At 33.5% G+C, this 27,039-nt stretch overlaps 1 protein-coding gene across 3 annotated transcripts in view; it reads left to right on the top strand.

The window, feature by feature from the left end:
* Positions 1–27,039, top strand: part of LOC662358 (neuroligin-4, X-linked) — a 100,524-nt gene that overhangs the window by 57,112 nt on the left and 16,373 nt on the right. For all 3 annotated transcript variants that reach the window (XM_064357000.1, XM_008202285.3, XM_064356999.1), the window contains one exon: positions 5,119–5,271. In XM_064357000.1, coding sequence (XP_064213070.1) covers positions 5,119–5,271 — 153 coding nt within the window. The remainder of the gene's footprint in view (positions 1–5,118; positions 5,272–27,039) is intronic.

Genomic DNA, 27,039 nt, shown 5'->3' with positions numbered 1-27,039 from the left:
TCACACACTTTCACTCATTGTATAAAACAAATCAAGCGCGTCAGAGGACGTCAGAAATTGGTCCAAACGGCCATTGAAACAAGTGCAAATGAGAAAGTGAGAACATGAGCTATTGCCAGTTGCTACAGCAAGAAAATTAGACCCTGGAGCGAATGAGACAAAGCGGAGAGGAATCCGATCAAGTCGATGCATTTTACTAACATCTGTTCATTTACCACTTTGATTCATAACATATGCAATTGTTTTCGCATTTATCAAGTGGAAAAAGCGGTTTGTAAACTCGCATGAATGTTTACATCAAACGTTTTTCTCTCAAATTTGCGAATAAGTGGCTTATTATTTGTTCCCCTAACGATGTTGATAGCTCGTCTGCCTGATATTTACATGGCAAAAACCGAAATAATCATCTTACAAATTGCAGTTTACAGTGTTGCTTTGTGAAATTGCAGCTTGGGTTACATTTAAAACAAAACAACTGCTATGCAAATCAGTATTATAATATATTAATGGTGAATATTAATGCATTTAAAAATGGTGGATGCGCCGGGTCAATAATTTTAAAAATTAACAAATAAATTATTTAATAAAACAAAATAAAAACACTTAGTTTTAAAACAAGTTTAAGTGAAATTTAATAAAACTAAGTCAACACTTTGCCACTATAATAACTGATAAGGCATAGTCCAGTCATTAAAACATCAAATTCTGACTTTTAGGGACTGTAATTCTTATTTTTTCTTATATCCACCAAAAATTAGTGTTTTTATTAATTGGAAAAATAAATGTGAAAATGGTAGATGCGCTAGCAAAATATTTTTTGTCTCATAGCTTTTAGATGGCCCGCACTGTGGTGTTTTTTACTTTGCAACAATGGTTAGGAACATTTAATAGGTTGGTATCGCTACCGTTGAGATGGAAACGATACTTTTTTATGATACGTGACAGTTCATGTCAATTTGATGATTGTTTGACCTGCTATCAACCCATCAGCAAAAAGAACTAACTTATAAAAAAAATTTTTTTTGAGATAGTTACAAAAAATATTGTACCTAACTTGTTTGTAAAGCAATTTACTCATTCGCATTTTATGCAGCACTCGCGGCGCTCGTGTAGCAAACAAAGTGCTCATGTGAGAAATTGCACTTTCTAAAGTCGTTAGGTAAATAACTATTACAAAACAATTCATATTACAAAAACTACATAAGTTCATACGTGGCTTAAAATTTTTACTATCATAAAGCTTAGTCTTAAACTGTAGAAAGACACCAAGTATGAACCAAAATTATCATTTTTTAAAATTTTGTCTAAATCTTTTAAAAATTAGTGCTTGCAATAATTTTTTGAACACGTGCAAAAATGGTGGATGCGCCGGGCTAACTATTAAACTCGGTAAATACGTGGTCAGTAGATTTAAGTGGATACTTACTGTGATTAAGCTTGTAAAACCAAACTCTCATTTTTTAACATTGTGCTTTTATTAGTGCCTGCAGTTGTGAAAAATATTGACCTAATGCATTTGACCCGATAAAAGCGAGTGCCCCAATTTCCGCAAAAATACGAAATGATATTTTTGTTTTCCATTACACAGAGCGATAAAATGCTGCAAATGGTTATAGCCCAGTTTGCAGCTCAAACCCCGTCTTACTTATTATAATTTTACATTAAGGAGCTTAGCACAAGTAATGTATTCACCTTTATAAAAGGCACTTCTTGCACATTATTTATGATGGTAATTTTCTAACCATTATAAGCAACACACTGACAAATGTAAAATCTCAGATTTATTCTTTACCCGAGAAATAAAATATCTGGAATTAACTCTAGAGGGGCCAAATTATTTTCCATTTCTCCTCAAAGGAAGTGAATCGCGACGAATTTTAAATTTGATTTTGCAAATTATTATAATAGTTGCATAGTTGGGCGAAGTGACCAAGAAGTGCTCGAACATAGTTCCCTAAGCCAAGTATGTGCAGTCCCTGGCCGCCACAAAGAGCTGGCTACTGGGTTCTTATCTCCATCTGCTCTTCCGCTTTATTCGCCCCTCCTTAGCCGCATTATAAAAAGCTTTATGCAATTTTTCCTAATGGCTAGCGGAGTTCTACTTGATATACATGGAATGTTGTCGACTTTCCTACGCTAGAATAACCAACACAAGAGACTAGAATTCTTGATATCGCATTTGTCACGTTGCAATTCTTTATGCTTATGTCAGACCGAATAAAAATAGCGTTCTGAAAGAGCTTTGATAGTAAATTAATTGCCACAGATGACCCATAATAAAAAACTGGTTGGCCAGTTTGTCATTATCTGTCATCGATCAGAACCCTCCTTATCTGCAAGGTAGTAATCTCCACCCCTCGTCGTTAAAAGATATTTATGACACTTTCGAAACTGCTCTGGGTTGAGCGGACAGCAAAATGTTGGAAGCGTGCGTTACAAACTACATGCTGGAAATTTCTTTTTCGTTACCTCGAACTTTACTTTTCTTGCTAATTCATTTACTGCAAACAAATTGCCAGTTGTCTTTCAAATCATCTGAATAAAAGCAAATCTCACCGAAAAATTCAAGAATTTATAAAAATTCTCTAGTTTTGCTATGGCAAATATTTTAAACTGCTTTTTGTAATCTTCTTGTTAATTACGTAATGTAAGTCGTTTTGCTCCGCCGTGCACTTACTTACAAAATTAATCGGAAAACATGTTGACTGCGAGTCTAATGAATCTGGTTTCCGATATGTTATTAGCTGATGGGAGTAACGTCGTTAGAGACGACAAATACAAAGTAAATTTGCAACGGCAGCATTCTAGTGAATTTAAAACTCCAACATGCCTGAAGCAGTTTGGTGGCATATTTACATTTGCATATTCATGACGCTAATGGAAAATTTAGAGAACGTGTACGATTTTTCTAAGCTCCAGCTTGCGGTCAAGTCTTTGGTTAATTGTGTTATTGTTAATTATTCCTAAAGAGAACGCTTTTTGCTGTACTACTTTCAAACTACCCGGAAAAGTTTAAATTCGATTAAACTTTTTAAGCTCCCAGTAATGGCAAAAAAATAGAGAGTTGATTACGTTCTGTGATTGCCTGACCACTTAATTGTAAACACATTTAATTCGAAACTAATGCGTTTCATTAATTTTTCATCTGACGTGCGATTAATTTGTTAATAGGGTGGCAGCCGTAAGTAGGTATGTTCTAATAATAGCTAGCAGGGTGTTAATGAGTTAATTCTGAAACTGGTTTCGAGCTTCGCTATGATGCAAAATGGATGTTACATTATTAGATAAAAACAGTTACGTTATGGATGATTAAATTAACATTTGCCGATGGCAAATCGAGTTATCTGTATTCATGACGTTCTCTAAAGTGTAAAATATTTCAACAAACTTATTATAAAGCCTTGAAATGAGGTTTATTGGCATGGAACAGTTAGATCTGCTGTGTCATCTCTTCAGATAATCACTAATCCGAAACAAGAGGCTGAGACAACGCTTTATAACCGACTGATTAAATGAATGGTAGGCAAAGATCAGCACATGCACGGATGGTTAAGTCGAGAATTTATCACCAGACATTACTTGAATCAGTGAAAAATTGTGACGCGATTATTTGTAAATGTTTTGAAAAAACAGAGCTTTATGACGGTTTTTCTCGGAAATAAATGTCCACCATCTAGAGAAAAAGTAAAAAACGCCTAATGTTTCAAATTTTTACGAATGAAAAGCGGTTTGGTCAGAGTATTTTCGTTCGATATCTCTTGAAACTTGCATAAAGGAGTAATGTTTTCCAGAGACTCGTATAAGAACAGCATCTTAAGGTTGCTGGCATCGTCCGATAATACAACAACGATGGTGCAGGCGGTGCTTCTGCAGGATAATACGGCGGATGGAGTGTTTTAGAAGTTGTTTTATACAATAGAGTTTTTTACTGTAACTATAAACGGCAGTGGTGTTGTGCTTTTACTGAAATTTTCCAGAAAATACCCCGTCTAAACCACTGTCAATAAAATATTTTTGATAAAAATCCGCCTGATGTTAAACGCGCTTAAAGCTCCCCACGTTAAAACCCTAATGAATCTTCTTAGGACTCCATCAAAATTAAATACACATAAAAGTTATCAGCTGAAAAACGCGCACATTGTGGAGAATTTAAGACCATTGATTTTGTATCTGCTTCCAGTCTGAAAGCGTCATTCTAAAAACGCCTCTAAAAAAGCGCTTTACTTTTTCAGGAAAGAAAAATAATGATAGCACAAACTGCCCTCCTCGTTTCCTCTAAAAATTCTTAACAAGAATTTAATAAAAATGACAAGTTATGAGAAGAAGTTTGTAATTTTGGTCAAACAATTCATTCAGTTACGAAGTTTGTGTTGGACAGATTTGTCAAAAACAAGCTCATTAAAATGTGATTGCCTGCTGCAACACGTTAAATTTTCAGACGCCTTTGTTTATAATTTTGGTCCCGATATAAAATATGATTTGTGGCGAACATGAAATGGTTGTAAACCCAAAATTGCGGGCGTCCAAAAGCGCCTGATAAAACTGATAAATTGCTACCTGCACTTTGAGGGGATTTGTTTATTAATAATATTAATTAATGTATTGTTTGTGGCAACTGAACCATGAGAAAAAATATGATCAAACGACAAAATGTTCACTTTGAGTGTTTTTAAAACAAAATCTGATTTGTTTTCTTGGCTTCTAAGACAATTTAATGGTCGTTTCACGTATACAATGACTCTCAGTGTCAAGAAATAAAACCAAACCAACATCGTAAGTCGATTTTAAACTTTGAATTCTATTATTCATTGCTGTCGTTCAATAAATACAAAAGTTCACTGAAACGATTGATGAGCTTTCGTGTTTTTAAAATGGAAGTTGCTGGAAGTTTTTGCTCAAGCTTTGCATTTATAATATGCAGCCAGCTTTTAATATGCAGAAAACTATTTTGCTAATTTCGTTAACAAAGTTTTAGCTTTAGTGTTACAAAGGAACTTTGCTGTAAAAATAGAGGTAAAAATTTCTGATGTGTCTGTACAGTTTGTAGAAATGCGCCTCGGCAGCTGGGGAGATGCAAATAGTGAAAGTCGGGCACTTAACACCATCTGATCTTTTCAGGAAACCGCGGCTTCGAGGCTCCTTACGCCGTTCTAGTATTTGTGCATGGTGAAAGCTTCGAGTGGGGCGCAGGTCATCCCTACGACGGCAGCGTTCTTGCCTCTTACGGACACGTCATTGTGGTTACCCTAAATTTCCGCCTTGGAATTCTTGGTAAGTTTATGCACGAACAAATGAAGTTTGTTATACTGTTAACAACTATTTCGGGCCTAAAAACCGCCCCTTCTCATCCATAATAAGGCGAATCGGCCAGACATGTGTGCAGTAAAATATGATTAAGACCAAAAATCCACCCCTTAAAATCTCAACATTCTTGGGATTCCGGCGCTCGGCTTTATTAAGCTGCAAATTAAAATGCGATCTACTCGAGTGGGTAAACAAGCTATGAGCTGATATCTCGGGAATCGGCAGAATTGCCCGGCCCCACAATGCCGTGTGTGCTTAAAATATTAGAACAGTTGCCGGAATTAAGTTCCTTAATATGATTTATGCTTTGCGTAATTCGACGAGCGAGAAAGACAATCCTTAGTGCAAATAAGTAAACTGAGATCGCCGTCTTGGATGTTTTCTGCACAACTTCCAATGTAATCATCCGCTCTAAAGAATAAAATCGAAAATTTAATATTTCAACAAAACCTTATCCGGCGGTATCATCTCACGTGTGCAGCTTATAATGTTTTCATGATTTTATTACACTTGGAAACTGGATCCGACTTTCAGCTGAGCAAACAGTTATTACTACAATATCTCACACTATTTGCTGTTTGCCCTCATGATGCCTGTTTATATTCTCTCACAAACTAAGTATTACGCAATTTTAGGTAACATACGACTTAGTCATGACAAAAAAGTTTCGCCCCGAAATATAAATTATTGGCTACAATTACCCACTATCACACCAGTTGTTTACTATTAATGTTTACGTTCCATTTGCTTGCAGAACTCATTGTCTACGAAACTATCCGATAACTTTGTTACTATTGCTAGAGAAACAATTAAAAGCGTTTCATTATTTGTGTCGCTAAAATTATCAAAATCTAACAATTCATAACTTCAAGCACCCGTAGTTTTAAATATCAAAGACTAATGATCTTCCCTAATGAGAAATTTCCCAAACTTTAGTCATTCATTCTCACCTTTATTGTGCATTATTGGTTTATCGTGCCTATTGTTCTTCTCACTTACACTCAAGTTCAAGAAAGCTCTAAATATAGAACAGATTAGGGAGAACAAGAAGTAGGGTAAGTAAAAACTCAAACAAAAATCAATTGCCTTTTTCGAACAACACTCGAATGCCGTTTTAAAAATCTGGAAACTGACAGAAAACAGCGTTCATTTCAAGTGAGTTTTGCACGCATTCAGAGGATGTAGAACATCAAGTATTTATAAACGAAGTTTTTACGAATGAGTACTAACGACATCGTTTCCATGTAGTGAGTGTGCATTCGTTTCCACGTCTAGATTTTTAAATTAAAATGTGTTGCCATTCAGTAGTGCAGTAATTCTAAATGGTGCATAAATATGGAAACTGAACTAAACTTCAAAAAAGTGGCTGCAGGACAGTGGACACTACTACAAATTTATTCCGCATTTTTTGTTATATACATATTTTATATTAGTGAAGCATGATTTAACATAGATAAAGAGATTTATGTTACATAACAAATTTAACATAATTTAATGGCGTTTGCAGACCTGGAAAATATGACTAGTAAAAATTTTTGTTTAATGTTTGCTGGTTATCAAAAATATATATTGTTCGATATAGCGACATGTAGATAAACATGGGTATAATTAGTTGGTTTAAAAAATATTAACGTAAACGGGTAATAAAATGATATTTATGTACACACTCGTAGAACAAGCTTTGTTATAATTTAAATCTTCTCAAAGCGGTCTCATTAAAGGATTAGCAAGTAAATAACGTTACAGAGAAAAGGAGGCTTCTGACATGTTATCTCCGAAATTTCAGCACTGCGATAAACAAATTGTGGGGCTTTTGTAGAAATATTAAGCGACATATTCATTAAAATATAATTATAACGCAATAATTATTTTACTTTGTAACTGAGCTAGACATCGCTCATTATCTTAAAGTTGCGTCTAACTGTTTTTAATTTTTTTCAAACGAATGAACATCAAACAGTAAGCAATATTTTGTATGAAAACTTTGTAATCGTTATCCCCCTAAAATGTGAGAAAATGTGTTTGTGTTTTTGTTGATAGATCAAAGTCAAAGGAGCTGCTAAAAAGCGATGAATTCAATATGAGTGCGCACAAATGGCAAAACGCAAATACAAACACAAATCAATTAGGTGGAAAATATTTTGCTCGCAATACGAAATTGCAAATCCCAAAGAGGTACATAAAAAAATTGCTGATAATATCAACGAACTTCAACCGAAAGATTATGTCCAATGAGAGGATGCAAACTTAATTAACTTACTCTCATAAGCTCGCCATCAGAGATTAATAGTTTGGGAAATTGACAAGCCCTAACTTAACTTTTACGTAATATTCACAAAGCTTGATTCAACAGGCTTTTGTGTTCCTTTAGTTCCAGATCCGCTGCCCGAGCGGTCACTAAGACAAATTCATCTTCGCCCAGTTCAAAGTCATTAAGTTCTAAATTACTTTTTTCAAACCATTGCACAAGAAACTTTTGACCCTCTTCAGTACAAGGATTAACTTTTTAGTTCATCGGTTTGAGTTTGAACACTTGCAGAGCTCGCGGTTGAAACATCAAAACAAAACTCATTTGTACCGTAAGAACCCAAATTGAATTACTAATCAATTTTTCCATTACACTTATTCACCCAACCAACAGATCTAAGAAGGTTCTCCCCCGCACATTGCTTTCAAGACTCAAAGTAATAAAGCAAGCTTTAGATCTAATCAAAATTAAATAAAACGAAGTTTTCAGTACGTACTCAAGCCGAGTTACAAAAACTTTCAAAGATTATTCCATGTATTTGTCTTATATTAACCCAGAAGCCCAGACAATAAATCGTTATTTTATCCAGTCTGAAAGCCTTCTCAAGCCGCGCAAAGTTTTCTATTATAATTCGAGGCGGATTGAGCACCAATGCGGAACAGAACGCATGTATTATATTAAATCCAACAATTAAACGTTGCAAAATGGTGTCTATGACTCGGGGCAGAATTGCGAAAGACATTTTAATTAAAGCGGGATAACTGCGTTGCATCCAAAGTTATTAGAGTTTTTTCGGCAACAAAACACACAAGGTAGTACGTTTCCAGCCGTTTATTTCTTTTATTAACTGAAATTGATACTTGCATCCACAGAACGCTGCGAGTTTGCGGTTGTTGCAGCCATTACCCTCCAGCAGGAAAGAATCGATACGGGCTAAACATGTGAGAATCTCTGTACAAATGAAATCTTAAAACGAGCTGTGTATTAAGCAATACAACCAGTTATTAATGCAAGTTGTGTATGCTCAGGGGCTTATGCAACTTATCTACCATGTACTTGTAAACTGGAAACTAATTTATAATTCTATTCAGAGAAAAGGGGGTGAGGTTCTCTTAATGCTCACTTGTCTCTATCTCATTAACGACACATACCCGAAGCTCGCTTACTCACAGAATGATATAATGAATAACAATCACGTTAGGATTTGTTCGCTTTTGGGGCCGGAATTGTCAAGTTAAACTCTAGACTCTTCAGTGGTAGTTATTGGAAAAATATTTGTTCGTAACAATTTAAACGAATTTTTCCCCGACAGCGCAACACGATTAGTGAGTTTTTAATAAAGTAACTGCACAATTGGGGTGTTGAAAAACGGTGATGCAATTATTACACTAATTTGATTGTTGATGCAAGTGACATTTGGTTTGAGGCTTGTTACCTATTTATTAAAAAGTAATTTTTGATTTCGTTGGGGTAAAAGCAATACAAAGCGTGACTTGAAACAATGTGAAAAAATTTCGTTGTTAGGTTCATAAATATTCAGCCTCCGTTATTTCCCTTTTTAATTTTTAACAGGCGTATTCATAAAACAAACAATGATTATTTACAATAGAAAGATAATACCTGGGGTGTGGTAATTTGAGCTCTAGTCGAGGTCTACCGACGACTCAATCAAAACTGGAGCCCATTTTTCATGGTTCATTATTTTTAAATGATCAAACCGAAACGGAACGGTTGTTTGTTGCTCGCCCGCAATTCATTCAATTAATGAGTACCTTTTTGACCTCTAATAGATATAGGGAAGTTTTATCTTAACGTTTCACTTTGTTACCAATTTAAATTTTATTTCGGTGCGGGACCAAAGTCGGTATTTACGACGGCCGGAGAAGGGTTTACCGGCATTTTGTGTTGCATGCAGTTAACGCAAATGCGTTTCGGGTTGGAATTTAATTACACACTTAACTAATATAAATTACTCGTCGCAAAAAATAAGTTATCGCTGCGAAAATGAAAACATCTTTCCCCTCGGCAGAAGTTTGCCAAGTTTTTGTTATTTTTCCGCGGAATTGCTTCATTCATTTTTTGAATATTTACGAGGCGAATTTTATTTTTGCAAAGAAATATGGGTTGTCATGAAACCATCGCATTCGATGAATTGCAAAGTGAATTTCCACTTGAATTACGAGGCACGTAAGGGATTTTGGAAGCGTTAGTAGACCTGTCGACGCCACTTGTCAGAGCGTCTGTCAGGGCGTCGCTCGACGCCAACTCTGCATTGATCCGACAGGTTCTAGCTAGAGCTTCAAAAGCTGTTCTGAAACCCTTCCGTTTACCGGTTTCAATATTGGCATCACACATTTTGCTTTCAATATTTTCCAGCCCTGTAAAGTGATATCCATCGCACAAACACGCCGGAACATAACACTCCTACACCTAGATGTCTTGTATCTTGGATATAACCATCCAAAGCGCCCACGACGACGCAATCGATAAATGCACAAAACAAAGCCACATAAACAATCTCTTTACCTCGCAGATTGTCACCATCCGCTTTCCTCCAACCTTCGTGCCTTCAAACAGCTCAAATCTCCATCTTACACGTCCTTCCACAAACTAACGAACAAAAAACTACAAAAATTAATGAAACAAAATTGTGATATTAAAATTTAAGAACGTAAGACCAACTTTCTTAAAAGGTTTTAAACAAAAAGACGAGTTGCAAAAATACAATATAACCACAATTAATTACTAACTATTTTCTCGTTCAAATTCTCATTTTCTTGACTAAATTATGTGGAAAGAAAAATCTCGGAAAGCAATTCTGGGTCACTTAACTTATTAACTTTATTTTTTTAGGAGTTCTTAATTAATAACTTTAACACCAAGATATGGAATTACATTGTTATTTTCAAGTTCAAATATAAATTTTAAGGTTGGATAAAGTAGTATATTAAATAAATACTAAATCAAATACATAAGTAACACAGATGCATACTAAATTTTTGAATAAAGAAATCTTTCTTATATGAAAAGTAGCTGTTATTAAAAATTAAGCTAATTAGAGTAAAAATCTATCAACAATGAATCTTTAACTGTCCGTTGTAGAGAGGTGTCTACTAATGAGAGGTGGATAATTCTAAATAAATAATTTTAAGCATCATTCCATAAACTGCCTACCAAACATTCAAATTTAAAGAAATATAATATAAAATAATTTTACAAAAATAAATTCAAAATTTTTGAATAAGAGAAGAATGAATTAAATATGTTTTAGGTTTAGTAGATTTGGGGTTCAGATTTTTTTTGACATCTGTAAGATTTCTTACTGTTTTGTATTTTGTTATAAAAGTTTTTATTCTTAGGAAGATATATTATAATAACTAAAAATCTTTTCAAAATAAAAATAAAATTATTAAAAATTACTTAAAATATTACTTAAAATATTCAATTTTTGTTTGGTTAATTTTAAGAGTCGTTTTTTTTATAAAAAAAAAAATTTTGTTCGTGTCCGCTGTACAGAGAGTCCGTTGTAGAGAGGTTTTCATAAATTATTTTCCAATGCTTTTGTTACGTTCCTACAAAAATGTCCGTTGTGAAGAGATGGCCGTTAATCGGAGATGTCCAAGGTTTTACTGTACACTTAAAGTTGTATAAATATTTAATGAAGTACGTTTTGAAATATCAGTCCAATATTTGTTGTGAAAGTTTAAAAATAAAGACACAACATCGAGTTGAAAGAACAGTGTTTTTTATTAAGATACCTACCAAAGAAAGTGACTTTTGGCTAATTTAAAAAGGCAAAGCTGTTGTTAATGTAAATTGTTGTGACAATCTGTCTTTAAAATTTGGCGTTTCACCCTCCACACAGCGACAAAAGTCAATTACCTCGAGATGCTGCAAAATGAATACTCCACTCCCTGCACTGCATTGTGTCTATATCCAGCGGTGTTTTAAAGAAGATTAATTACAGCCCGAAATCTCATTTCTTTGGCAAACGCCGAGTGAAATTCATTTGCGTTTCAACCACTCGCGATGTTACATCCAATAATTGCTTTGTTATGTCTCGGCTGTGTCCTGTTTTCTGCCGAAGCCACTGTAATCTTAAGGAGAGCCACATACATCAGACGCGATATTAATTTACTGCTGTTGTGTCTTATCGCGTTCGAACGACAGAAACAAACCGGCTTTTAGATAAAGAGAAAGCTTTTCGGGCCCGAAAATATATTCATTAAAAAATCCCAAACTCACTGACTCGATCCGGGATAATTTATGACTGTCGTGCTTTTCAAACTTTCAAGTTGTGATTTTCACGAACATGAAAATGAAAAAGCGCACGTCATTAAGGATAAGGAGATAAAACAAACGCGACAATATTCCAAAAAGGAAAAATGGGACTGGTCTTTGTGCACACATTTATTGAAAACAAAGCGTAAATAAGAATTTCAAGTTGCAAATATAAATTTGGTTTTGTGGCCACTTTCAATAAACTTGAGTGTGGAGATCGCCGCAACTTCCTGATTAGTTACAACTAGCAGAACAAGCAAAAGTTTGATAACGTTAAAGATCCCCAAATTTAATCAATTCACTCTTGCCAAACAACACTTTAGGACAATACAAAAACTTTCCTCCGGTTATAGTTAGGTATCTCACTTTCTTAATAAAAGTTACCGAACACGATATCCGCAAAAACACTTACAGTGCTGCAAACTGTAATTAGGGTCAGTGCCGTATATCCGAATCTTAGTTAATGCAATGCATGTGCAATAAGATTTAATGCAATGCGGATCTAGATCTAGAGCTATTTGCCAGTTTGCCAACGTCCGTATTTCAACGTTAAATGTTTGACCACGTCTAACAGGAAATGCCTTAAAGTAACCACAATTTGTGGTCGCGGAACAATTAATTTTAACTCATTTAAACCGAATTCAATTCAGAAAAGTTGGCCAAAATAGCCCGACAACAAACCGTCTCGTTATTTCCAGTGCTAGGGAAACGAATCCGATGCCGAATCGGCCGAGACAAATCGTCCCATTTCGCCAATCCACTGAAGTAAAAAAGTCTTCTACACACGCACAAATTTGTCTTCGCTTTAAATTAACTTTGAGCCAGTTTTGAGCGAACTTTTACTAAAACTTGTTTCCGATATAGCTTTTAGAATTTACTACAAAGAATAATTGATGCATCTACTTGCATTACAGAGGTTCGCTCTTAGTGAGAAAAGAATTTTAAAATACCTTTGCTTCCGGCCAAAAAAATGTATTTTGGTCAAGCTTGTAGTTTACTATGAATCACCCTGTATAGAAAAACTCTCACTGTTCTTCCTCCTAATAAAGTGGCTGTTATTGCTATTTCAGAATGTCATGTCCTAATGATATTATATAAATCAGGCGATTATTAGAAAGAAAACAGCTAACGATACAATAACGCCAATAAAATCCTCCAATAACTTGTGTATTAGAGTTCATAAAACAAACCAATTGCAATATTACAAAAAGTTATTTTGTGGCAAAAGACATCTGGGACACTTTTGCTCTCCACGTGTATGTGGGACATTGCTTTTATTTAGATGGTAATGGAAGAAAATTTATTAAGATGAAGATTTAAAAATTCAAACTTAATTTGCCGCCTTGTATTCGTGTATTATTTGACCCGGCGACGTTTTAATTAAAAAGCTTCATCTAATGAAAGAATTTCAAATATAATACAGCCGCGATTTTACAAATGGCATTATTAAAGCTTATAAATTCGAACAAAACCTTTTAAGGTGCACACTGAGAGCGAGTAAATTAAGTTCCCCTTGGTTTAAAATAATTTGTGATTGTTTTAACACGCAAGTATTTACTTTGTGTCTAAGTTTAACGCACAGCAAATTGTAGCAATAAACCCGACCCCTGCTTAAGACCTTTTCGCAGTCTTTACTGTTGTTTTTACTGTTGTATATTTAAGGTCGACTTGAAAATACCACCTATATTGCCTTAATCCCCACGCTGACAAATTAAAAACAAAATGACACGCTATTTAATTAAAACTAAAACAAGCTCCAAAATAACTTGACTTGGTAAACCTTTTAGTTTTTGTATTATTAACTTGGACGTGAAAAGCATCTATTAACGCAATGCGATCAGTGTGCTACCGGCGTAACCGGAAAACCGGAGTAAAATTTATCGAAGTCTTATTTTTGCTCACACGGAACACCGCTTCTTATCAACAGTAAAGTTGTTTTAAGTGCCTCGCGAGTAAATCTCGGCTTTTAACGAACTGTGCAGGTTCACGGTGAAACACTTAATTTGTATCAGAGCTTTCAATCAATAAATTCGGTATCTGCTTTATTGAGAAATACCTATAATCATCTTTTTATTCCACTGCCGCACTTTAAAATTTCTTCTTCAGAAAGCTCATCCAGATAATTTAATAATAGCCGACTTAAAATGTAAATTTTAAATTTGTATTCAGGAAGCTCCTTTTTCTTTGTGCTAATCTACCCAAATAAAATATAGAAATTATATTCGGCGAACAAATAAAACAATCTCTTTTTAATGCGTCTCTGGCACACCCCAACGAGCACAATAATGCAGGCTTCAGCTTCAAAAGTACTTGAAGCAACACAATCAACATATAAAATTATATCAACATATAACAAGTCTAGTCGTTGAGAAACGGCTGTCATTCGACAATTTTCATCTCCTAGTTCTAGGTTTATGCCATTTCTCAAACTATACGACCTAAGGAAGGCAAATTGAAAAGGTGCACTACAGCACACTCCACATTTTTATAGCTAAATACAGTCAAAATTCAAATTCATCACAACTAAATGAAAAAATCGTTAGCACACATTAACGTAAGTGAAACAATAATAGCCGTTTTTGTAACAAAAAATTGCATATTTGTTGAAACAGTTTACAGCCCTCACATTCTAAAATATCTATATCAATCAATAAAAAAACTGTCAATAGTTTTCATGGCATCTACCAAAATGTTAGAGGATTAAAATCAAAATCAGTTACATTTTTTAATTCATTTTTATCTACGTCTGATGAATTTGATTTAATTGTTATTACTGAGTCTTGGTTAGATGACACCGTCTTGGATGGTGAATTGTTTTCTGATAATTATTATGTTTTTCGTCGGGACAGAGATCTCCGCCACCTGGGTATCCATAGAGGTGGTGGTGTGCTTATAGCAGTTAATAACAAATATAACTGTCGTCAACTCGATATATCTAATATTAGTCGTAGAAGTTCTCCTGCTATTGATCTGGTTGCAATAAAAATAAATGTAACAAGTTATCAACATCTCTTCGTGTTTGTAGTCTACATTCCTCCTTCTATTTCCTTTAGTGATTTTGACAATTTTTTTGATCTTCTTAATAATTTTGACGAGATTAATAATGACAATGTTTTATTCTTAGGAGACTTTAACACTCCTTTATTCAGTGGATTTTCAAAAAACAATTTTAGTATTTCTCTCAAACACTTCGCTTCTTTTCATAATTTTAATCAATTTAATAACATACGTAATAATAGGAATAATATATTGGATCTCATCTTTTCCAACATAGACTGTGCCGTTAGCAAGTCCTCTTTCTCGTTTGTTCCTGAAGATCCTTTCCATCCGAGTTTGGAGTTTACCCTCGATATTGTAGCAAAAACTCCTGATAAATTCTATATGAATAGGGACCACGTCGCATTTAATTTTAAAAAAGCAAATTTTGATTGTCTATACACTACTTTACAGGTAGTTGATTGGTCCGAACTGGAGAAGTTTAGCGATGTGAATGAGGCATGTCGAGTTTTTTATGAAACCCTCTACAATTGTTTTGAGTTATCTGTTCCAAAACTATTTTGTCGTAAAAACTACCGCACATTTCCTACTTGGTTCAACACTGACATTATCAATTGTCTACGTCGTAAATCTAACATTTTAAAGAAATATCGTCGAACTAAAAATATGCATTTCTATGAGGAGTTTAAGAAACTTCGATCTCTTTCAAAATCCCTAATAACTACTGCCTATTCTCAATACATCTGCCACATGGAAAACACTATCTCCAAAGATCCAAAGAAATTCTGGTCTTTTGTTCAAGCTAAAAAGCGTAACTCTAGAATTCCGGGTGTGTTGTATCATAATGGTAATGCAATATCAAATCCTAATGATGTAGTAAATAGTTTCGCTAAATTCTTCAAAAGTGTTTTTTCTGACATGACTTTGACTTCAGATAGTCCCTCGATGATGACGAATCTAAATAGTTTTATTACTGTAAACGAGATTAATGAGCATGAAATAATCCGGGTATTAAAGCGATCTAAAGACACACTTACTGCTGGTTGTGATGGTATCCCCAGCTTTTTATTAAGGGATTGTGCACATATTTTTTCTAAACCACTCGTATACATTTTTAATTTAATATTGCAAACTTCGACGTTTCCTAACATATGGAAAATAGCACACGTTTGTCCTGTCTTCAAAACGGGTGATATAACACAAATTCAAAACTACAGGCCAATTTCAATCTTGTGTAATTTCTCGAAAGTTTTTGAGTCAATTATTTACGACCGCATCTACTCTTCTGTAAAAAGATTTATATCACCTTCGCAGCATGGATTTGTTGAAAAAAGATCAACTGTTACAAATCTAGCCTGTTTTACTCAGTTCATATCTGACGCTTTGGACAGAAAAGGTCAGGTTGATGTCATTTATATGGACTTCAAAAAGGCATTTGATCAAATTGATCATCATCTGTTATTGTTAAAACATGATCAGTATGGTTTCTCCGGTTCTTTGCTATCCCTAATAAAATCTTATCTTGCTAATCGAGAGCAAAGGGTTAAATATCGTAACTACATTTCGGATAGTTACGTTGCAACTTCGGGTGTGCCGCAAGGTTCCAATCTTGGACCCTTATTATTTTTGCTTTTCATTAATGATATATGTGGTTCTTTATCAACATGCGCTAAACTTCTCTTTGCCGATGATCTTAAAATTTACACAGAAATAAAATCTATAGAGGACTGCCTCACTTTACAGAACAATATTAACGCAGTAGTGAAATGGTGTAATGAAAATCGCCTTTATCTAAACCCATCCAAATGTAACGTTATGTCTTACACTAAAAAGCGCGAATTCCTTGAATTTGTATATGATATTTCGTCCGTAACACTGCATCGTACCTTTATTATTAAAGATTTGGGAGTTATTTTCGATACTGAACTCGCATTCAGTGAGCATATTAGGGATGTTACGGCTAGAGCGATTAAGTCATATGGATTTATCTATAGAAATTGTCGAGATTTTAAGAACTTATCAGTTATGAAGACCCTATTCTTCTCGTTAGTTAGAAGCAAACTGGAATACGGCGCACTTATTTGGCACCCGATTTATAAAATCCATATAGATCAACTCGAAAACATACAGCGACGATTCCTAAAATTCCTAGTTTTTATAATAGATGGAAATTATCCTATAAGGGGCTATGACCAGAACTTGCTTTTGAATAGATTCGGTCTCCAATCTTTACAGTTTCGCCGTATTTGTATTATAATTAAATTTCTGTATAATTTAATTAATAATAACATCGACTGTTCTTGGCTATTAAATATGTTAAATTTTGCTGTTCCACGTTTAAACTCCAGACAAGCCATGACATTTTATCCTATAGCGAGAAGGACCAATGTAGCTGATAAGTCTCCTATCGTATTAATGACTACCCTATTTAATAATGTATGTAAAGACGGTGATATCAACTATGATTCGTGGCGGAAGATTGTTTCGTCTTTATCATTAGTATAGTATTAGTGTAGTTCTAAGTTTTTGTATATATTTACTGTAAATGGGTCTCCTGTAGTAAATAAAGGCTTATTATTATTATTATTATTATTATTATTATTATTATTATTATTATTATTATTATTAAAACTCCGAACAGTAGCAAAATAAAATTTGCGCAATTGGTCGTGAATCCGTTCTTACTTTTGCTCGTCCTTTAATTTGCGTACAAAATGACTAACAAGATTGCAAGACCGATTCTAATACTCTCTTTGAAAGAACATCGGTACCCAATACATACAATTCAATTTAGTTAATAGGAAACCTCAGAGTTTGCCATTTTAATTAGTTCTTTGAGGTCTGGAAGGCAATAACAGATGAGCAGAAAATAGACTTCCTGGTTCAATATTGCACTGAGTAAGTTACGATCGTACTTACTTTGAAACTGAAATTAAACCATAAGTACTTTGTTACCATCAATTTAGTTTCTTGCCGTGCCAAACTCGAACACTAACCAGTTTGAATTCAATGCAACATTAATACGCCGTTTTGAGTTATACGCTGTATTGTCAGAAGAAAACAATGCAATTCATCAACTGAAACAAATTGTTGCCGCCGAAATAGCAAACAATATAATACTTTGGCTTAATTTTAATTTTTCCCCGAAACGTTTTATTACAATCTATCAAAAGCCTATTTACAAAAAGGCGCATAAAGGGAGATGAAGACGGACGTGAGTGTCGTGTGCGCAAATCGAGAGACGTGCACTGGGAAAAATTTACCTCTTGAAGATTATGCAAAAAGTAAATTTTTCAAGCTTGTGGTGTTCTCTCTGGCAGGAATACCCACTTTATACCTCATATCGGGGCATAAAAGCGCTATGCGCCCTAAAATTGAATACAGCATAGGTGCTTTCGACAACACATGCACAAATTCCCCCATTTTGTCCCACGGTATTTTTATATGTTAATAACGTTTTGCTTCGTGCAAATTCGTCCAAAAATTGGATCAATCTGCGAGCATTTGTTACTCAATAAAAGCCTATTATCCAGCTGGTAAATGCAGGAAGTGCCTGCAGTGCGGTAAAATCTCCACCGATATTGTATTATGTCTGACAGTATTTGTAAGGGCGCTCCCAAGTTGGATACTCGATCGAACAAAGTGCTCGATTGAGATGTGAATTGCATTGCAGTGGCTTTTCTGCTAGAATTCTTCACATAATTATTCCTACATAACTTATGACTTGATTGTTGTTTGTACAGCGAACTTCGAAATTGCTGTTTTAGTAATGAAACCGAATTGTAATCGAATAATCCGATATCAAACAGAACGTGAATGTCAAGTTAACTACCCATGAACTTTTAACTAATAACACGATATACTACAGCATACCGACAACGATTTTTGCAAAATGCAAGGCCAGGTGTTGAATCGTAAATACGTTTAAGGGAAAAAATGCGCTTACTCATAAAATTTTAATATGGATGGGTCAGACACACCGTAAATCTGTCAGGTTGCACTGCAACTGTGAGCAGAATTCAAATGGAACAGCTAAGGGAAATGAGTGATAATTCAAGCAAAACAATGCAAAGATGACTTAAGGAGATACACAAACAAGCGACTGGTTAACTGTTTCACCAAATTCAATAGAGATATTGAATGCAAGATATTAATGTGTGAGTTTTTTGAAAATAGTATGAGAATCCAAATTTATATTTTGCAAAAGAGTATTAATTCTTTACTTTGATTAACTTGGAGTGTTAAATCTGTTTTACACCTACGTACACAATAAAGTGTCCGTTTTATTAGAGATATTGTTCTTGATAAAGTCAATAAAAGAGCGCTTGATAAATCGACAGTAGCTTTATTTCCACAAAGCATCCAATAACTGAAAATTGAAATAAATGTCTTTTTTATACCTCGATAAATTGAAAATTTTTATGATGAGCTTTTGTGTCTTAAACAGTGTTTCGTTGGCAAATTTAATTGAAAGTTACTCATTTCATTCAACGTGTTTTTTGTAAACCTGGTCCCCAAATAATTTTTGCATTAATATTAAAGGCCCGTTAATGGATTTTTTATCGGGAAAGGTGCCTAAAGAGCAGCTTTTCCCAAACCTCGGTTTCCAGCTGGAGACAAATTGGTGGAGGTGGCGGGATTTGCTCCGTTAAAAAGTGCTTTTTTATTCTATTAATTTTGCTTAAAATTTAGTGCTCGAGCACAGCGCGCTAATAAATCCGCTGGTAGAAACATCGTTTATAAACACATCGGGCTCTGGTTTGTTAAAAATTGTTTAAATGTGCGGCTATCTTTTAAAGTTTGTCAACCTGTTTCCGTAAATTATCTCCGTTTCCTGAACCACCTCACAACGATAACCTTCGTTTGCTTGAAAGCGGGCGATCGATATTATATCGCCCTTTGCTTGCTTTTGTATTTTCGTATCATTCCTTGGGAACATGTCATCACGTATGATAGAAGCAATTATAAGTTGGAAACGATGCTTTACACCGACCTCCTGCGTTTTCACAAAGGAGACTAGCTCTGAAGTTATAATAACGCTATTGCTCACTGAATACTAAATCATATCTTAGGGCCTCATCCGATCGCCCCACGTCCTTACTGATGGCCTAATTTATTTTGGGCCACAAAGCGGGCTATTTAGCCTGAGAACGATTTTTAGAACTAGTTGGAAGTTTTTGTAACAGGAAATTGATCACGTTCATATCATTGTCAAAGTGTCACTGCTAATGGCTGACACGATGGAAGGTGAGAATTTATGGATTAGCTCCAGCTTATATGCTTAGCTAGACATAATGCCCACAGTTCACAAAATTATTTCGACACAACAAAAATTCGTGCTTTTTGTTATCGCAAGTTATGTGCCATTGAAATTGGATTAGTTCCGGCGTTTCTGGCTGCGAATGTATGTAAAAGTACCTTTTGTTTTGACAGCCCAAAATTGTTATTTAATGGAAATATATTTATCTCTTCCCTTCCAATATATTTCCGCTCAGTTCCGACAGACGTTCCAAAGATTAATTTATCTTCTTTTATAGAATTCATAATAATTCTTCCTAAACGCGAAAACTTTTAATGGTTTTCTTTGCCGAATAGTTACGTATTTGTTCTCCAGATTAACAAATCCACTCGCTAATGCGCCAAACTTGCATTTAATCCTTCCAACAACCTTAACTCGTATTTACACAGGTGATTATAATTATCGATGTTACTGCCTACCTAATTGCCCTTCTACAAATATCCGCTGGGCAGCACGCCTAGCTATTTTATTAAAACATTAAGTAAACAGTCATAAACCTATATCAATATTTACTTACGTGTAAATAATAAACTTGATGCAATTTTTCCCTTTTCGATTCTAATCCGAACCAAAATATGCAGCAAATGCAATTACTGTTTCCTAAACACGAAATTGAAATGCTTCTGAAACGTTTATGTTACAAATTTAATAGCCTCAAACTATAAAATGTTATCAGGCGTATAAATGTAATTTGCCCATTAAATATAATGCAAGACTACAATTTCCAATTTGCAATAACAATTTTTGATAAAAACCTCTAAAGTGTTATTTGGATCCATACTGTTTCACAGTATTTACAAAACAGATTTGAGATGTTTCTTCTTTTTCGTATTTTTCTTATGTTGCCCGTAAATAGACAATTTTGAAAAGTGAGAACAATTTTTATATGTTGTAGGAGGTTCATATTATTTTATAATAAAGCAAAGTATGTTATGCTACCTATGCTCTTTTTAGTTAAAGTTATGTCAAATGTTTTAAAACACCGCTTCTAATAATAGTTATTTACCTGACAAGTTTAGAAATTGCTTTACAAACAAATCAATAACAATATCTCAAAAAAATTAAAAATATTTTTTTTTGATAATGTAGTTCCTTTTGCTGATGGTAACAGGTCAAACAATCATCAAATTGACTACAAAAAATATTTTGCTAGCGCATCCACCATTTTCGTATTTATTTTGCCAATTATTAAAAACACTTATTTTTGGTGGACATAGAAAAAAATGAAAATTACAGTCACTAAAAGTCAGAATTTGATGTTTTTATCAAAGCGGCAAAGTGTTTACTTAGTTTTATTAACAAATTAGCTGTTTCAAAACTAAAAAAACGCCAACGTCGCATTTTGCCAAATTATTTTTTTTAATAAAGATGTAAAATAGTTATTAATGATTAGATAACTCATTGAAAGCAGGAATAATTTATAACAGCTAATTTTGCGAGAAAATACGACTTAGGCGTTTTTATAGTTTTTAAACAGCTAATAGCTACCTAAAAGCTATGAGTACATGAGTAATAAAATTGTGATAAATTACAAATAAATAGTAACTGTTTTATTTCGGTAAAGCAATGGCAAATTTTTAACTTTTGTAGGCCAAATAAGAAAATTAATATTAATAACATTATTTACCTAACAAGTTTAGAAATTGCTTTACAAACAAGTTAGGCACAATATTTTTTGTAACAAATATCTCAAAAAAATTGAAAATATTTTTTTTGATAATTTAGTTCTTTTTGCTGATGGTTTAGTAACAGGTCAAACATTCATTAAATTGAGTACAAAAAATATTTTGGTAGCGCATCCACCATTTTCGTATTTATTTTGCCAATTATTAAAAACACTCATTTTTAGTGGACATAAAAAAAATGAAACCTACAGTCACTAAAAGTCAGAATTTGATGTTTTTATCAAAGTGGCAAAGTGTTTACTTAATTTTATTAATAAATTAGTTGTTTCAAAACTATAAAAACGCCAACGTCGCATTTTGCCAAATTATTTTTTTCAATAAAGATGTAAAATAGTTATTAATGATTGAAAGTATGAATTACATTAGCTATTATTTTCTTGAAGTCTATGAATAATTTATAACAGCTAATTTTGCGAGAAAATACGACTTAGGCGTTTTTATAGTTTTCAAACAGCTAATAGCTACCTAAAAGCTATAAATGGTAACTGTTTTATTTCGGTAAAGCAATGGCAAATTTTTAACTTTTGTGAGCCAAATAATAAAATTAATATTAATAACATTATTTACCTAACAAGTTTAGAAATTGCTTTACAAACAAGTTAGGCACAATATTTTTTGTAACGAACATCTCAAAAAAAAATGAAAATATTTTTTTTGATAATTTAGTTCTTTTTGCTGATGATTTAGTAACAGGTCAAACATTCATCAAATTGAGTACAAAAATATTTTGGTAGCGCATACACCATTTTCGTATTTATTTTGCCAATTATTAAAAACACTCATTTTTGGTGGACATAAAAAAATGAAAATTACAGTCACTAAAAGTCAGAATTTGATGTTTTTATCAAAGTGGCAAAGTGTTTACTTAATTTTATTAATAAATTAGTTGTTTCAAAACTATAAAAACGCCAACGTCGCATTTTGCCAAATTATTTTTTTTAATAAAGATGTAAAATAGTTATTAATGATTGAAAGTATGAATTACATTAGCTATTATTTTCTTGAAGTCTATGAATAATTTATAACAGCTAATTTTGCGAGAAAATACGACTTAGGCGTTTTTATAGTTTTAAAACCGCTAATAGCTATCTAAAAGCTATGAGTACATGAGTAATAAAATTGTGATAAATTACAAATAAATGGTAACTGTTTTATTTCGGTAAAGCAATAGCAAATTTTCAGCTTTTGTGGGCTAAATAATAAAATTAATATTCTGCAATTAAATCGTGCTTTCATAAATAAACATCAATTAGCCTTGTTTTTTTAAACAAAATAAATTTTTACGGTGTTTTCGCCGAAGTAGGGATCGTATGAACGTTGACGAGGCAACAGAATGTTTATTGAAAGTTCGTATTTGCGTTTTCTGATAAACCCACCTTCGCTCTCTGAGAATGAATCAGTAAAGCTTCATCACAATTTTCCGGAGATAAATGAACTTTGGGCTCAATGTTAATGAAAATTTAATGTGGTGGAGCTTCACAGTCGTGCATTTTCTACAACAAGCAGCATTCCAATTCAAAATTATCGGCGCTTTCAGCACAGTTTGGATTACTCTCGATCACGCCATTGGCTGTGATAGCAATTTTGATAATATTTTATCGCCGGAAGTACTAATACCGGGACGTTTTACATTCCGGCGATTAAGTTGACAAATGCTTTGCTTAATTTTTACTATTTTCTGGCCGCTTTGAGTAAAAACGACAAAGGAACAAGTTTCACATTTTAATATTGATCGACGGGCCTTCGACTGCTACTAGGTAATCACTACGCTTCAAATAATTACTTTTTAATTCGTAATTCATCTCTTCGTTACTTTTTAATTACCAGAAATTGAAAAAGCTGACGCTAACACAAATTACCAGCGAAACGTGATCGGAAAATTTCCAAGTAGGTAAATAGCATTTTTAAGAGCCGTTAAATCATCAAATTGCTAAATATTAATCAGGTAATAAGTGAGCTGTTGAATATGGATCAGGAAATCCTTAGAATCAGTTCAAATTACAAATGTGCAAAAATCCACCAATTTAAACGATTATCCTCCAAACTACCGAATTGATTTTCCTTTTTATGGTTGGCTTAACACAACTGAACAGTCATTATGCATGTACCTGCTTGAACTGTGCTTTTTGCTACAATCTTTTCCGCTTCTCTTTTTTCTCCGTGTTTGGCACGTGTTTTGCATTTTTACCTTCTTCCTACTTACTTATTTAAAAACGGAGCGTTTTAGCAATCTCGGTTTATTTTATTTATGAATTTATTTGTAACACTTTTTGAGTGCGATTTGTGTAAATAAATAATACGCTGAGTGTACAAATATTTAGGTTAATCGCGAGGGGGATAACCGACGTTCTATATGAAATACCCAATCTGTGTTTCACTGATAACATTATCATTCCGACAAGTGTAATTATGCAATTTAATTGCATTGTTATAGCGGAGAATGGTGCGAAAGAAACTTTACATAATAATCTTGCTCTAGATGAGGAAATCTTAGATAAAACGTTATTATGGATTAGAGGCCTAAGCCATATACATATTTATTGTATTATAATTTCCTAAAGTTTAATACTTGGGCAATCCTAGGCACATCACTTTAAGCTGTTTATGGTTAGTTATTAACACGAGCATGGTCCTATGGAATAGGCTGGAGAGATGGAAGATTGCTCTTTATGCCGCTAATCGGGCCGTTTGCGCTTGATGAAGTAATTGAAAATACGAAGAAAATATGTCCGTAAGATAGTGTAATATGGACGTGTGTGCATGGTGGTGCCACAATAAATTTTATTTATGAAATATGGTGCTTGACATGGCAATCATTCACAAACTTTGCCACATTCCCAATATCGTGTTTAATGGTCTCAAGCCCAAATAGTGATTCATCTACTTGTTGAAAAGTTCGATTACACTGGCAATTTAACGACAGATAAACTTGCTTCAATTTCTTGCAGCTTTTCGTCTGCATGCTCATAAAACAAAGTTGAATATCGTGAAAATGCAACCTAAGCATTAGCGTAAGAGAGCTTTTTTCAAAGACAAAAGAAATAAAAAGTCACCGGGAGTTTGTTTGTAAGCGCTTAAGTAAAGTCTGAGAATTGAATCCAGATGCTGACCGAAGACATTTAAAAGTCTTATTTATTTCCACTAGAACAATAAAATACGAAAAGGCATAATAGAAGGAGCTCCCAACATAAAATTCGATGCTTACTCCCGTATGCAAAGGTGATTTCTTCCAATATGAGGAGATTACCTCACGTCACCGGCAATTCTCTCGTGTCGCCACAACTCTACTCGCAAACTATTCAAATATGATGTAAAAGTTGTAAAGCGGAGCGATCCATTTTGATAACGCCATTAAACAAAACATTAAAAAAAAGCTGTTATTTTGTTATACAAATTCGAGACAACTGCCCTACAGTTTTTGTACTTACAATGCACTTGAATTATCAATTTTAGTTTTTTTTTGGTTTACACCTTTCAGTTCAAAAATCAATAACTCTGCCATTTTTAAAAATTTGGAAAAAAATTTCAGCTCATTTGAAAGAAAAAGCCTAAATCTTTTCTTTGATGTTTTCAAGTTTCTAAAAAAGAATAACAAACCCCAAATTTTTAAAGTTAAGTTTGCAGAACTTTAAGCACCCATAACTCATTTTTTTCAAATGAAATGCCAAAAATTTTATTTCACTAAATGGTAAAGAATTTAATTCTGCATCGAATTTTTAGTAATATTCCCTATACTTATGTTTAACAGTTTTCAAATAACAATAACTTTTTGTTGGGATTGAGAACTTCATTAGCCATTAGTCCATTCTCATATTTAGCCATGGACCCGAACGAAAAAAGAAATTAAAGTTTTTTAAACCAACATTCAATGATTTTATTTTGTTTTTGGGGGAGGATAACACTATTTTAAACTGAATTTATTGTTTAAGTTTAATCACAAATAATTTTATGACAAACTATGCAAAAATAGCTGGCTAGTAAGAAATTTCCTACAATGACAAAAAAACAACATAACTTGAAAATTATCACAAATAGGTATAGGGAATGCTAATACACATCGGCGCAGAAAAAAAATTCCTCCATCTAGTAAAATAAAAATTTGGATATTCCATTTAAAAAAATTAAATTATAGGTACTAGAAACTGCCCAAACTTAATCTTAAAATTTTTGGGTTTATTAACTTCATTTTTAATTTTGAACACATTGAAGAACAGATAAAGGTCTTCTTTTTTAATTCTCCAAATATTAAGCAAGTTATCAATTTTTTAAATGACTGGTGCAAATCCAAAAATTTTCAAAAATCTCTACATAGCTCAAAAACGATTAAATTGATAAAAAATCTGATAAAAACTCTCTTAAAATAACTCAACTAATCAAAAAACGCAGTAAAAAAATAGCGTTCCATTTACAATAAGTTAATAGCGACTTCCGGTATAACCGAAAATGCTGCCATCTTGAATTTTCTTTGAGCAGAGCTCAACTGAGTACCAACTTTCAGATAAATATTTTTATTCGAACTTTCAGTACTTCTAATGTGGGGTTTAGACGGAACACCCTGTATTTTTGCGAACGCAGCGAATAAGATAGAAAATACAAAAAAGTGTAAGAAACAAAGTTATACAGAATTAAATTTTCTATAAAAAAGTCAGCGACACCATATTTCTGTCTTCACCGATTTGAGTATAAATTAATTTTTCAATAATTAACCACCGACAAAATAAACACTAAATGAAATTCGAAAAAAGTTATTTATCACATTTTTAAAGTAGTTTATGATGTAGTAATTTTCGAAAAGTTCATAGTTTAGGCACAAAACGCTTAGTTTCATACTGATGCCTATCTCTGTATGAGTGTATGTTTAAGCTCATCCTATTAACAAAATGAGGAGACATAAAAAACGACTAAAAAACCGAGCCTCCAGGGTGTTGTCATTTTACTGGTGTGATTTTCACAGGCAAATTCGCATTAACAAGATAAGTGTGAGTTAAATAAAAATCACAAACACAAAAAAAAAATAAACCTACTCGCACTTTACAGTAAAAATATTTTTGTTTGATGATTATTTCTGTTATTTTTAGCTAATTTTTGTTATTATTTGGCTAAAATTCTTGCGAAAAATGAGAAGGGGTTAGTCGTTCGATCATCGATTTGGAGCACACATCTCCGTGTCTCCCGTCCCTTAACCCGAGACATTTGCTTACAAAACAGTTGTTTATGTGTTTTGT

The sequence above is a fragment of the Tribolium castaneum genome, chromosome 5 (assembly GCF_031307605.1).
Source record: "Tribolium castaneum strain GA2 chromosome 5, icTriCast1.1, whole genome shotgun sequence".
In the NCBI taxonomy this organism is placed as follows: domain Eukaryota; kingdom Metazoa; phylum Arthropoda; class Insecta; order Coleoptera; family Tenebrionidae; genus Tribolium; species Tribolium castaneum.
This window is presented reverse-complemented; position numbering and strand designations above follow the sequence as displayed.